Here is a 15,725-nt window from a genome sequence, read left to right on the forward strand (position 1 = left end):
AAAGAATGAACAGCACATTAGAAACAATAGTGAAACGTTCAAATTGTAATTACTTATCATCGACCCACTTGAAAAGTGGCCCTATATGAAGAGAATATTTGTATTTGTTGTTTCTGGGAGTTTGCTTCAATCACAAAGGAAGTCTTGTATTTGGCTGAAAATGGTTTGATCTTGTCAGTAATAAAGTTTAGAAACTTTATTTTCAGAGGCAAAAAGAATTAGCATTTAAATCAAGCATCCAGTTATGCAGAGATTATTCCAATAACAATATGGATATTAGTATCCCCTACTGTTCTTCTCTTAAAATAGTAGTTGTGTTGTTGAGTTACTTAGCAATATCATTGCCTCAATTCACCATGTCTTTCTCTCTGTGTAACCATAATCTCATCTACATATAAACCAGTTAGATTATTTTTGCTGAATTGATTAGACATGACAGATAGTCACAATGGTCAACCATTCAGCGGAATCTGGATCTCAGTCTCAGAGTCACCTCGAATCTGTCCACCTTTCAAAAATGTAGTCTTTTTCTCAACATTTATTACCTATATGATATCAGTTTGTTAATGGCAGGAATTTCTAAGTTTGCCTGCCTTTCTTTTCCAATTGTTCCTGAAGTGTTGCTTATGAAAATAGCAAAAACAAGATAGAGCCTGATGTTCTTTGCAGATGTTGACCAGATAAATTATGTTTGCACAGAACTGACCTCTGCTAGAAAGTGCACCTTTAGCTAAAATGTCAAGTTCAAGCACTTTATTCAACTGTGAGCTTCTCAAATAAATTTATTTGAACTCTTTATCCACATTCTAAAAAAGTGCAACTGGCATTAACTAAAGGTATTTCTGAAAGCTTTTAGTCTTGTGACACTCACAGAAAACATAGCAAAATAATTAAATGGGTCTGTTTCAGGTTTTAAACAATGCATAATCCTGTTCAGCACAAAACTTACTGTGGAGAAGTGTTAAGTCTTAGATCCTGTCTTGTATAATTTGTTGAGCTATGAAATTCAATGGGAAATACTGAGTGACAGTTCACTGAAGATGCTCTCATTGAACTTGCCAAGGAAAAAAGCCACTAAACCTTCCCACAATCCTCATAGAATTATACTAATGGGTTGAGCTTGATCTGTATTTCTTCTTCCACATATGTATGCAGAAACTTGAAAAAATTCATTTGGAGCGGATGATTAAGATAATTCTATTTGCTAGTAATATATGTATCTAGGACAATCTTGATTTCATCACTCTGATCAAGGACTGAAAATGCAGCCCTTCCAATTTGACTCCTCAACAAATTGCTAATATATTTTGTTTTGCTTAGCAGCTATTTCCTGGTTCCTCCTTTTGCTCATTTCCTCCTCCATCTGTATTCATTAGAGCTTAAAAGGAACACCCTGTATATAACAAAGGAAGGTGGAAGCCAAAGATGTGCCTTTTTTTGTGTGAGAAGGAAGGACGCAAAAGAAGACAACTTTCTTTTAATATAAACTATTTATATACGTCTATGTATATCTATAGGCTAGACGTTAATGTAATTTTAACATTACACTGAATCTTATGAATTTTATTGGCCAGTTTTTAAAGGTTCTATTTCTTCCTGTGTAATCACACTGCTGTCTGTCAGTTTCTTTCATTATTTATTTATTTATTTATTATGTTAGAAGTCAGAAAATAATTACTGCTCTAAGGACAGAGAGAAAACACGTTGCTTTTAATCCTGGCAGAAATTATTGGTAATTCATAAAGGATAAAAGAGGGAAAGCCTCAGCGAGAAAATACACTGTGACGTTGAAGGGGAAGAGAGAGAGAGAGAGAGAGATCCAAACTCCTGTCAGTCAATATGGAATGACAGTTTAAAAAAAACAAAACAAAAACAGGTCTTTTAGGGGCTGCAATACTGCCTTTATGTATTTTCCCTGACCCTCAATACAATTGATGTAACAGCCAGTTTACCAAAGCAAAGCAAAAGTGAGACAGTGGAAGGAAACCTGTGTCACTCACAAGTTTTTATGATATATTATTTATATTCCCCACTGTGATGGCAACCAAACTCTAGGCTTCTCTTGGGATGACTGACATTCAATGTAAATTTGATAAAGTGCTTGTAACTTTTATGTTGTCTAACTTTTTCTACATCTTTTACTATAATATTTCTGGGACACTTCATATTAGAAAAAAATATTTGAATTATGATTCTTTCAAAGACATGGCATTTATGATAATGCTCTTATTTAATGCTAAAAAATAGAGTATGGGATTTTCCCCCTAAACATGTGGGATTTTATATCAGTAGGAATTTTACATGCTCCTACCTTGTTTTGGATTAGAAACCTCAAGGGAAGAAATATTCGGCCATATCCTATTAAACTTTGGAGGATCTGCACGCACCAGGAAAAATCAGGGTATGTTACTTTCAGCTATAATGTCATTTGGTCTAAACAGAAAACTATATGGACAAAGACACAAACCACACATCTGCTTTTTAACTTGGTTGTGATGCACTTAACAAAACATACTCCCACACCAAACAAGAGCAAGCAATTGATGATTCCCAAAACATTGAATGGACATTAAATATATAGCCTGTTCCCTAACAAAGCTATATACATTAACTTGTGCAATAAAGTAGAGTGTTCTTACAAATAACCAAACAGGGACTTCAGCAATTCAAATCGTTATATAAAGCTGGTGCCTGAAACTAGAAGATAACAGGAAAGAAATAATTTCTCACTTGAGGATTCCATTCTCTGCAATTTATATTTACAGATACGAGCTTGTTACATTAGTCTTCAGGAGAGATTCTTTAGGGTATGTTTTAAGTGTGAGCCATTATCTCTGCAAAGAAGTGGATTTATTTCCTATTTTTATTTATGCGATTTCTCAGAGAAAGAAAGAGAAAGATGACTGGTGGTTCTGGTTTAAGGAGAATAGTCCAAGGTGCTTCTGATCATATCTAAGGTTTGTATGTATGGGTGTGTACATATTTTCTTTATTTTAATATATATTTTCATGATGTTTCTAGCTCAAAATATATTTCTAAAGTTATTGGTTCCAATCCAATTATAAGCATTGTTAATTTAAGAATTAATGTTATTTCGTTCTTAGATTCACCTGCATTAAAAAAAAAATGACTCTGGAAAAGCAAGAGAAGAGCCAGCTTTAGGACTGGGGGCTTTAAAGCTATTTTTGCTAAGGTACATAGGCCATGACAATTAAAGCAGTCATTTCATGACTCAAATCTACCATTCACTGAGATCAACTCAAAACCATAACTCTAGTGTGGTCCTTTGGGACCACCCAGGTCCACAAGGAGAGTTCTTGCCTCTAAACTCCTATAGCATGTTACCTTATGTGCTCCTTATTTCTCACTGATATGTGGATAGGCATAAGTTTCAATATTGCTAGTTTAAATTTTATGTCTATTTCTTGTCTCTGTAATTAGATTGGATCTCTTTGAGGAAGGGCAAAGCCTTCCAGAAGGCCTCAGTAAATATCTAATAACCGAGTAATTGATATCAAATGGCTAGGCTACTGTAAACAGGTATTATCAGATTGTTTCCTCCATAATTAGATTATAGTGAATAACATTCTTGCAAGACATGGAACTTTCACTATAACTGTGGTTTTTTAACATTTGTTAGAAAAGCTGATCTACTGTTACTCTGTGCGTGTATGTGTGTGTGTATACACATAAAAGCAAAGGAAATCTTAATACTGATATTGCTGTATCCATCAAAATTTATGAATGAATAAAGAATGTAACAATTTTCCACATCTGTATCCAGGTATTACTAAATAAATAGATATTTGGTAACATGTAGGCAAAATATGCAAGTTATTGACTGAATGTTAAGCCTACTTGAACTGCAATGATCACTTTTGAAAAACAAATGATTTCTAGAAGTTGGGGTTTTTTTTTAAGGTTTTTTTATGTGGACCATTTTTAAAGACTTTATTAAATTTGTTACAATATTGCTTCTGTTTTACGTTTTGGTTTTTTGGCCCCGAGGCATGTGGGATCTTAGCTCCCCGACCAGGGATCGAACTTGCACCCCCTGCATTGGAAAGTGAAGTCTTAACCACTAGACCACCAGGGAAGTCCCTAGAAATTGTTTATTTAGAAGAGATTTCAAACCACTGGTATAATTTTATATAGAAAATATATTTATTTATATTATTAGCATCAAATTAAGAAAAATTTAGTTCTTTTAAATGGTTCTCTCCATCTTTTTCCATAAGAGAGGCAAATACAGGTCATATGTGGGGTGATGTTTGTAAACTTAATGTTAAGTATTCAGTGGCTTGACTTTCTTGATGAAATGAAAGTAATAATATAATTAATCATTTTGTTAATAAGCTTTGCCAAAAAATTTAAGTAAAGACAAAAATTTTATACTAAATAAAAGTCAGAAGTGAGCTTTGAAAATTAATTTTATAAATTAAGCTTTATTCCATATTCTAATGTAATAAATATTTTATGCCTATATTTTAGTATACTCTTTTATGATTTTTCCCTAGGATGCTGAGGTTCAGTTTTGAGGATCTTCCTACATGTATAAAAAACTAATGTAGGTCATTCTACTTTTGAAATGTTAACTATTTGACCTGTATGAAATTATCAAGATAGACACCTCAGTTACAATCTGATCCCTACCTGGCAGGTATTTTCTTCTGTATTGTGTACTTATGATAGTTTCTTGGGGGATGGGAGAGTGTAGCTTTTGTGTTTGCTTGGGAATATAATTAGACATTTTTTTCCAAGTGATTTTCATTATGTGGGATGCCTAACCTTCCTGAAAAATTAAAACTCAGAGCCACCAGCATTTATCACGTGGAAATCCTAATCTAATCTATACATATCTCTAGTGGGACAAAATTTTATGTGTGATGTCTTTTCCTTGGGAGGAAAAATGTCCTGAAAAAAAAATATTGAAATTTGTGGACCCTAAGCTTCTATAGCATGTTACTGTCTGTGCTTACATGTTTTAATATTTGGTCATCATGCAATTTTTATTTTAATATCTCATTTTAACTTTTTTAATTTTTATTTTGTTTTATAATTGCAAGGCCAAGTAAGAAAACAACTTAAAATTAGCCAGTTACTGTCTGGCTACTCTTGTTACTCGAAGATCCTGGCACATATAGATATTCAGTCAAAGTTACTAACAAATGTTTAATTCCCAGAAGTAAATTAGGCACACTGGAGGGTATATTCGTTGTATAATTGGGACAAATTCTGTGTTATCATATTCAATGCTAATAAAAGTCTTTGCGTAACATGAAGCCTCAGAGAACTTTTAGCCAGTGGCCGCTTATTTCGAGTAGTTAGAAATTGCAAATACAAACAAATATTATAATACGTCAAAGGTATTGGTATTGCTTCTAGGTGAACTGTTGCAGAATTTATTAATTTCATTCTTTCATGAATTAACTAAGGAATATCTTTGGGTCATATGAAGGTCTCAGAGTGGTAGTATGTTGCAAGGCAAAGGGTCCCTGGAATCAGAAGATAAGGGATCTGGTCCTAGTTCTGTTGAGTAGCTGTCTGGTTATTAATTCCCTGGACTTCAATTTCTTTACCTGTAAAATAAAGGTGCTGGACTAAAAGATCTCCATGGTTTCTCTCAGCCATTAAATCCCATCACTCTAATGGTTCTTCCGTGGCCTAGCACTGTCACACTAAAGTTCACAGAAGGATGAAGCCTGTTGGAATGAAGCACATGCCCTTTGGAGAATCTAGGGGATTTAGGGGATTAAGAATCCCCTATGTGGAGGGAAAATTATTGCTGCATGTTGTAACTGTGGACCTTTGACTGTCATAGTGAAACCCAAACTGGAGTTAAGAAATTATTACTGAGGTAAGGGGAGGGATTATCATATGTGTCCAGTGGGACTGTAGATGGCCAATCCTTCAAGAATAGCCTTTTATGGAAATCCCTACTTCTCAAGGATCCTGGTCCCATACATCTGGGAAAATGGATTGAACTCATCTTGATGATCTCCAAAGACTTTGGCTTGAGGAATATGGAGACCAAGACTACATACTCAACCACTGCCCCCTTTAAAAAGAAACAAAATATCTGAAATCCCCATCTTATGCTGTTACTCTATTGTCATTGTTAAAATTTCATATTACATCTATGGGAAGCCTAGGAAATATCTATTTAGGGGAAATTTATTTAAGATATGGTGCGTGTAAATAGAGCTTGGACTGGATTCAAATCCCAGTTTTACCACTTGGACAAGCTCCTTAACTAATCAGTGTCTAAGCTTTCCTATATGTAAAATGGGATAATGACACTACCTACTGGTTGTTGTCAAGGCTGAATGAATGAGTTAATACTTGCTTGTCATGGTAGTGAGCATTTAAGAAATGTCAGTTCTTATTCTTTTTTTATTGAAGTGTAGTTGATTTACAATGTCGTGTTAGCTCTTATTATTCTATTTGTGGTTGCTGTTGTAATAAAAATATTATTGTAGTATAAACAGTTCTTACTGAATTGAAGTAGAGGTAATAACGTGCTTCCCCTATTTTGTGAAACCTTAATTGTTCCCAAAGCAAGTGATTTGGATATGTAAAAATCTCACTTAAGATACAAATTACTTTAGGGAATAATCTGGTTCTAGGGCCTACATTGATTAATATTATTGTTCAGAAAGCAATAGGAATTATTTTGGAATACCGTGGAAAAGATTTGATTTTTAACACAACGATAAAATGTTAATTTTCAAGTTTCTTTCAGTTTAGAAGCACATCAATTTAGACTATGAATCAGATACATATATCTTGCCTGAATTTTTTTTTTTTCCATTAAGGAGAGACTCAGAAAACTGTTATGCGACAATTTGGTTGTGGCACTTGAAACTCCTTTTCATGAATCAGAAAAACTGAAATTCTAGTTATAAAAATTAGACTTTGGTAGAAAGTTTTTCTCCTCTGTGCCCCAAGGAAATCTCTTTGCACTGTAAGTTGGAGAGAACTAGGTTAGAATTGCTAAACTTGACCATCTATTGCTGACACCATAGTGAATCAAGCTGAAAGGAAGCTTGAAGCAGAAGGCTAAAAACACTTTATTTACATCAGGAAAGCTTTAGAGTTAGGGTTTTAGAATACTGTCTTCTATCACACATTCACACCCTTAGCATGAATCATAGGCAGCTTTCAACTCATTTTGTGGATACCCTTTAAAACCAAAGTAAATTGTGACTATGCTTTCCCATGTTTTTTCTTTTTTTCTAGAATAGTCTACTTTATAGTGTTTCATACATTAGTCATTTAATCAAATGAGAAATGTGGATGAATTCTAAAGGGTCCTAGTTTGGAAATTGGACATTGAGCTAGAATCCTGCCTTGGCCACCAGATGACTTAGATGATTCAATTAAGCCTTAGTTGCCTTGTCTGTAAAATGATGATGTTGAACGAGTGCTCTTTAAGTTTCCTAAAAAGACTAATTTTTACATATGTTTTTGGTTCTAAAATACAGTGGGAAACAGGGTGCCACCATGGATATGAAAAGCCACTGCTGAGAGGATGTTAGTGAGCCTTCATTAAACATCCTTCCTCCAGGAGTGTATGAGGAAAACGTCAGGAAGAGACAAAGTTACAAGGTCCCTTTGGATTTGTAGAGTTATTGCTCTTGTTCCTCAGGGAGTTTGGAAACCACATTAGTGATGTCTACAAAGGAATCTATAGAAAACCCTAAAGCTCTTCAGAAGAAACCCCTAGGGCCTTGGAGGTAATCTTACCATTTTTACAGTGAGCTGCCTACTCTCAGAAATAACAGCATCATTAAACTGCTGGGGAAGATACACTTTAATGTAATAGTGGTAAGGCTGCCCTTGAGATGGCACACAGAATGTTTTTTGCTATGAGCAACTATGTCAATAAAGTAAACATTTGGATTTTTACAGTCATAGAATATGTACAAGCATGTTTCACAATTTGCATAGCTAATTTCATGAACTGTCACATGTTCTATAATATATGTAACATCTTTACATTTCCCCTCTCCCTCAGCTTACTGAGGATGTTTATCATTGATGGTGGTAGAGGAAGGGCACATTTTAATGTAGCTTCTGTTGACCACACAGTGAGATAACAGAAAATGAACTTCTGTTTTTCTCCAGGACACTGAAGTTCCCTGCACAGAAATGGGTCAATTCAGGGATCAACAGGTCTAAGGTGCGATGTATTAGACTGGAAAGAGTCTGAAGTAGAAGTTAATAAATCTAGAATTTTTCCTTCTAACCTCTTCCACCTGGTATAATGTTATGAGCACAGCTTTCGGAGTCAAACAGGCCTTCCTGGCCGTATTACATTTGGTAAGTTACTCAGACACTCTGAACCTCCAATTCACCATTTGTAAAATGGAATTCTGTAGACATGTGGGGACATTTCCCTCCAGTTCCCAGGAAGTGAAGCAGTTAGCTGGCCAGCTCTCTATTGATATTCTAAGAAGTCTTCGGTGATATTCCACTCTTAGTTCACAGTTATATGTTGGAAGGTTCATCATAGGACCTTTCAGAGACCTTGGCAAATCTTTGTTTAAGCTAGGAATTTCCAGATGCCCACACACAGAGATAACAGCAAAGGTACAGATATCAGCTCACACTTAAAAAGTGGCTTGACATTCTAAAGTCACCTGGGAAAAGGTTAATACATGAAAAAAGTCAACATTACTCAAGGTGGGCAATTGTTGTTTGCTAAAGATTGCTAAACTTCTTGGATTTTTTTTTAAGGAAGGGATACTTCCCCCTTCTTCATTGGAATATTTAATTTATTCTTCAGGATTAAAGAAGCAGCTATGTCCTAATGTTCATTCAATTTTTGGATAACCACAAAGGTTTCATGAATGTGAAATGCTAGTTACACAAATATGAAATGGATCTGTGATGAGAATACTGGGTACATGATATAACAAAGTCCCAAAGGCATCTCACCTGGGACCTTAGCTTTCCTTCTAGAACATCAGCAAACAGTTCAAAATTAATGTAGCACACCATGCAATTTGCCATATAGCTACACTAGCCTGATAATTTTTTTCTTCATTATGTAAAACCTAATTAGCTAAAGGGCGATTCAAATGAAACCTTTATTTGGGGATTTAGAAGTATTAAAGCAAAGGGAGAAAAACAAACACTGAAGCTCTCTGGATAGAATGAACAAGATTAGTAATAACCCTTGAGTGGGGAAATGATTAACCTTGTTATTTTCCTCACGATCCAGGTTTCTACAGTAAATCAGTTCTGAACAAAAATATTTGGATGCTGTATGGAAAACAACTTTTACAAGGTCTCCAACTGGCATCAAATGTTTTCAAATATGAAAACATCTCTGAGCTTTCTCAACAGGCTGATGAATCCCTGAAGGTAGCACTTCCCTTGTTTAATAGTCCTGCCAATTAAATCAAATTAGAGATGAATTTTTAACTCTGTGATGAAGGCAATGTTCATTATAAGAGAAAGCAGGAAAATGGAATATTTCCCTTAAATGAACTGTTGTTTCAAATTGAATAAATTGAAGAGGAGGGGACAGCCAAATGAATAAATTGAAGAGGAGGGGACAGCCAAATGCCTCCATCAATTTTTACACTTTATAAACCATGATGTCAATCATTTGAAGGTAATTTAAGGAAACAATGTACACTTGGGTTCACAAAATGTCTACATATGTCTCTTCCTTGGTTGCTATTCTAAGAAATGGTTTTGTTTATTTACAAATTCCAAGTTTTTTTAAATGGTGTTTCCTGAAGTGAATTTTCAGTGGATTATCTGCCTTTAATCTCTGACTTTGTAACCTTTAACCTCTGTTATTTGCTTTTTAAGTGATAATCACTCACACAAAGCTACTTGCACATTACACTAACCCTTGTTGTTCTAATTGTGTTTTTTAAAAAATAATATACTGTTTAACATAATTAGTGAAATGACTTGCTTTTCAAGGCTAAGGATCTGATAATATATGCTCGAACATAATGATTAGTTTATCACTTTAACAAAAACACCCACACCAAACTAAATATTAATTTGGATCATCAGCATCAACAAATATTCACTTGGATAAAATTGTGAATGTTTACTTATAAGTGCATGATACATTTTACATAAAAAATGAAACTTGAATGAATTACTACTACATCAGGTAAAGGAAAAACAGAGCTCATAAGGCTCAAATGGCTACAGATCTATTTTGGGATTCATTAATTGCTGACATTATCACCAATATTTTTTCAGCCATGGCCAAAGCACATCAAAATGACTGAGTTTTAAATCAAGTACTTTTGGGATGATTGGGAAACCTATTTCCTAATAGATAGACAACAGCAGGTACAAATGACCTTAATGGGAAATTTGTTTCAAAAACATTTTTAGTGGATGATCGGAAAGGATGACCACTCTGTCTATGCATTTGAACCTTAATACAAGTGTTGACAGTTAGAAATCTATACTGAAATCTAATAGGCCTCTAAAATCTTCAGTCACTGTGTATATAGCATATGTATATGAACTTATGGTTACATACATCAATAATTTATGTCGATAATATGCATCATTCATTTTCCTTGAGATACTCTTTGATGATGGGAATCTCATGGGTGTTACATCTATTATAATGGCATCTTTCTATATACTTGGAATCATGTTCATTGATTCCTTCCTTGGGATAAAGGGAAAAGCCCTGGCAAACACCCAAAATTAGTTAAAAATCCAAGCAGCTCTCTCTTCTCTGGCTTTACCTTGGAAACCCCATTTCTGTGCCCTCTAGAACAGGCAGTGAGTCATCTATGCATGGATTCTTGCCCTTTGGAGAGCAAAGGAATCCATCCACCAGTGCACACAGCGAGCACTTTATGAGTCCTCAGAGAAGGAATGTGTAAATGCAATTAAAGCAGGCTAGAAGATACAATCATGTTTGATGGTTTTATGGTAAATCTCTTGACCTTAAAGCCAGGCAATAAGCAAGCTAGTCGTGTGTGATGTTGGGTGACCCCTGGAAGCGCTTATATCCTGTTTGCCTGAGAACTCTGAGGAAACACCCATTGCACTCCAAGCAGAACAGCCAGAGGCATCATGAAGGCGGGGTACAAGCTATCACTTTATTTGTTAGAGGGTTTTGGTTAGGTATTAAGGAGCTAAATTTTCCTAGTTTCCTGATAATAAAGGTTAATACATTTTCCAAAGGCACAACAAAGCATCCTTTCAGGTCACCATTGATTTCAAAATAAAACAAAGCAAAACTGGAATTTCCCGATTCAATGTGTAAAAGGTCAACATCTGCTGATGCTCAGAGATGGGGCATGTGGTGGAAATGGCCGAATGAGATGTTGAGTGAGCAGTACAGTCAGAAATTCCATGCAACATATGATTGACACTCCGAACAGAAACACACCCTAACACCAAAGAACTACTTTCCATCCATCCATTTCTGAAACTTTTGAGAGGTCAGATCACCATAGCAGCCTCAATTATCTGTCTCAGTTTGCTTCCATTTGGTTCCCTTTTGCTCCAAAATGTATGCGCAAATGCAATTGTCAAGGCCTGAAAGGAGCACAATGTGGCATATTTATACAGTTAGGCAAATGCCAAGGGAGATTCTATAGCAGAAAAATTAGACTATTAGATCTGAAGGTTTTCATTTGCAAGTTTGTAGCACTGATGCCACTTTCAACAAGATCACAAAGAGGAAGCTGCAGCATTAGTCTGGTATCTAAATGAATGTGAACACTGCTCCTATTTCTATTTACAAAGCGGCTGATTTTCATGGCATTTAACACGTCTAGTGCTTAACAAACCCACGTGCAGGCCTATTCTCAAGCGTAAGTAAACTAGGTTGACTTAAAAATTGGTAGACCTGACTGTGCATTTATAAGAAGCAGGAAGTTGTTTTATCCAAATTATGAGCGTATTGCTTTTTAGATGGATGTTGGGTATTGGAATGCTCCAACCACTGCTGTTTACACTTATATCACCCTGCATGGCCCAGCACCTATGACAAAGACTGAGGGGTGAGACCCCCGTGAAAATGCTTCTTTTCACTTACAGTGCATAATCTTGGCTTCTTCAGTGCTTTATTTCAAGTCAGCTATTCAGTAGCTGTCCAAAGGTTTTAGCCATCAGAGGGAAAGGGAACAATATTTAAAAATAAGTGAGATTCGGCTCTGAAAAGTTAGGGGGCATTTCCTCAGTGAGTATTTTAGGCTTGGTGTTTGGTGTCCTTGTTTTAAATGTAAAGAGGGAGCTACAGCCTGGTTCTCCCATGACAGCTGGTAGAATTCTCTTTGCAATGGTGCTAGAGAAAAGTTCCACAGAATGTTGAAGAGAGATTTCTCTTTTCAATTGCTGATATTTCTACTAAAATATTTCTTGCAGGAATTTCTAGTATCCTTACTCTTAAATTTTGCATGTATTTTTTCATACCCCTTCTCTATCAAACTTGAAACTAAGTAGTCAGTAAAACATGGATAATGGTATTTTAGGAGGGAGAAATGGACATACTGATTATTTTTTTCCTTCATTCCTCCAGTAAGACTAATGATCACAAACCTACCTCTTTCAGGCCTTCACAAAAGCTAAAGTTTAATGCACTAATAAAATTCCTGCTCCCTGGTTCCATGGTGATTTCTTTCGGTTCTAATGAATAAGCCTAAAACATTCATTCTCTGCTTTTCTAAATTATGGTAGAAATTCATATTCAGTCCTAGGGAGAGAGTTCAAATTGTTTGTTGGTTACCAGGTATGGGTAAATAGGACTGTTTATACTTTTGCTAAATGAGTTATGGTTATGTAACTAATTGCACCTCTGTAAAGGTAGCCTTCATTGATCAACAGTAGTCAGGCAAGCGGTGGCACTGCCATATCCACAGAGGACTTATACATAGATAACTATTTTAACTGTGCTCTCACCATATCTGTGCAGAGAACAAACACAGCAATTCAATTCACAAAGGAAATACTCTCTTACGTCAGAAATGGACACTGGGAAAATAGATCTGAGGAGCTGAACAACAAAGCAAAGCTGGCCTAGACTTGGATTGGTGATTTTTTTTTTTTTTACTTACTGCCAATACTGGAAATACTGGGGATACCTGGAGAGAAAGAAAACAATAAAGAAAAGCTGTTAGACATTTATTAGTATGTGACATCTTTAACATAATATAAAAATCTCAGAAACATAAACACTTGATAACATTCAGGTCATTAGAAAAATAGCACAAAAAACCCCCAAAATATATATCCATCCATTGAGACCATTTTGCTTTATTCTAGAACTTCTTGAACTCATCAGAGTTGGGAAATTAATGTTCAACTTTAACAGCTTGTTCAAGACAGCTTCGTGATATCAAACATTTTGTGCTTACTTATAAGGTTAATGAAGATTTGTATGTGGTTCAAAACAGATATTAAGCTAGGCTTGTGTTCTGGGCACAAAGCACCAAGTATGCATTATATGGGCCTGTGCAAATATATCCACATATGCAATAGATCTCTTTAAATGTGTTGATATGCATGTGTTAGGTGTTGAAAGTCACCATTATCTGATTAACTACATATAACCATCATTTTTAGTCTTCTTTTACTTGTCAGATATTTGGATTAAATTCTGTAATAGAAATTAAATTGAGCAGAATGATTCAAGAGTACATTAGGTTGTTCACATCGACCATGGGCTTCATTGATTTTTCAGCTTCTACTTTAATTGCCAATCTCTGCTGAGGTGGTAGAACCATTTCAGAATGTGACTGAACTTGGTATAAATGTGGACATGAATTTAGTCTGTATCCAGATGAAAACCCCTAGCCAAGAGCAGGGGCATGAGAGCCAGGTTGTCTCGGTTTGAAGCTTTGCTCTTATACTCATTGGCTGTGTGACCCTGGGGCCAGTGGCTTACGTTCTCTGTGGCTCAGGTCTCCACCTCTTAGAGTTGTTGCAAGGATTACATATATATATATATATATATATATATATATATATATATATATATATATATATATATATATATGTATGTGTGTGTGTGTGTGTGTGTGTGTGTCTGTGTGTGTGTGTGTATGTATATAAATAATTAAAGTACTCAAAGAGTTGCTTGGCAGGTAGTATGTGCTATAACCAACCATCTTTGCTATGATTACTATTATTGATATAGTTGGGTCATCAAGCAAGCAACACCATGATAGATACTACTAATTAGAAGTCAGAGATTTGTAACATTTCCACTAAATTCAGGTAGTGGTGTGGGTGACAGCATGAGATGCAAATAAGACAGAACTGAGTAAGAGTCATGCTTTGCAACTGACTAGCTGGGTGATTTCAGGCAAGTTCCCAGCCTCTTTAAGCCTGTTTCCTCATCTGAAAGGGGCTAATAATATCTACTGCACAGGGCTGCTGTGAGAATTGAATGAGATAATCCATAAAAATGTCTGACACATGGTACATAGTCAATAAATGATAGCTGTTAATGAGCTGTTCGGACTTGTTCTCCACATCGTGAAATGTGCTAACAGGTGGTAAATGTAGGAACCATTAAATTTCTATTTTAGTATTTAATCTTTGAACAACTGCCCTCTGCTTATTTTAACTAATCATTGTATCTTGCTCAGAGATTTCTAGCTTTGTATTCTTTAAAACCATGAGCTATTTTCCTATTTCTTAGTAAGGAGGGGAGAAGGAGAAATTAAAGCTTACCAAGATGTTTTAAAAAACCCTGGAAGGGATGAAATTTTATTTTCAGTTATTAGATATATTCAAAGTCTCTTGATTTTAAATGCACAGAGCTTATGATGCTTCAGCTTAATTACTGATCGCTGGCCAACCAAAACTGGAAACCTAAATTTTTATTTCCATGTTTTAACTTTGTCTGAACTGAATTTCAAGCTGGATGCAATTTCTGCAAAGGACTGCTGGATTCCTAACCCGACATTTCAGTAGACTATCTGCCACAGTGTGACACTGACTTGGTACTGAATCTTTATTTTTTTTCCTTTGCAAATCCCCTGTTGAGTGAGGTATGATGGCAGAATCATAATTTTAGTATCAGTTTCAGAAGCTCCAAATTTCCCCATGATTGAAGATCCTGCTCCATTACAAGGAACTGCTATGTCTTCGTAATCAGTCAAAGAGAATGGAAGTTGGGATGGCAGGAAGAGACTTTTCATGTGTTTTCAAACTTGCATGGAGTTAGAGGGCCATGCATAATGCAAGGTGGAGTTCTCAGGATGTTTGGCCAGACACAGTGGAGAGCAAACCTGTAAGACTGTTTGATGCAGTACTTGCTGCAGTTGAATACTTTAGAAAGATGCAGAAATGTTTCCATGCCTTTGGGGATGCCAGTGCTGGGAGAAATGTTCATTGCAGCTATACAAACCTTGCCAAGCAAGACCATTATGAGATCCTATTTTTCTCATGAAGATGTTTTCTATTAACTAACATTTGGATGTTTAAAATTCAGGCTCTTTCTCATTTTGTGGTTTAAAATTTTGTGAGGTGCTACCAGATGAGTCACTTTCTATTCCATTGTTGTAAAATGGGAATTGCTTAGAAAAGATTTTTAAACTGCTCATTGCAATAAAGATTTTTAAAGTTGAAAATACCTGAGCACCAAGGGATGTCCATTAGTATACTGTCAAATGTTATTTTTTCCCTAATGTTTCTTACTGTAATGTTCAAACACCTTGCTTTTGGTTCTCTACAAACAACTAAAGAATTTAGTAAACCCGTTATATGCATTGAAA

The 15,725-nt window shown here is 35.5% G+C and overlaps 1 protein-coding gene across 2 annotated transcripts in view; it reads right to left on the reverse strand.

Moving 5' to 3' along the window:
* The window catches only part of NTNG1 (netrin G1), a gene marked incomplete at both ends in the record, with an annotated part of 346,932 nt that overhangs the window by 63,121 nt on the left and 268,086 nt on the right, over nt 1-15,725 (reverse strand). For both annotated transcript variants that reach the window (XM_081216967.1, XM_081216966.1), the window contains one exon: nt 13,059-13,085. In XM_081216967.1, coding sequence (XP_081073093.1) covers nt 13,059-13,085 — 27 coding nt within the window. The remainder of the gene's footprint in view (nt 1-13,058; nt 13,086-15,725) is intronic.

The sequence above is a fragment of the Mesoplodon bidens genome (genome assembly GCF_964165515.1).
Source record: "Mesoplodon bidens genome assembly, chromosome: 2".
NCBI lineage: Eukaryota > Metazoa > Chordata > Mammalia > Artiodactyla > Ziphiidae > Mesoplodon > Mesoplodon bidens.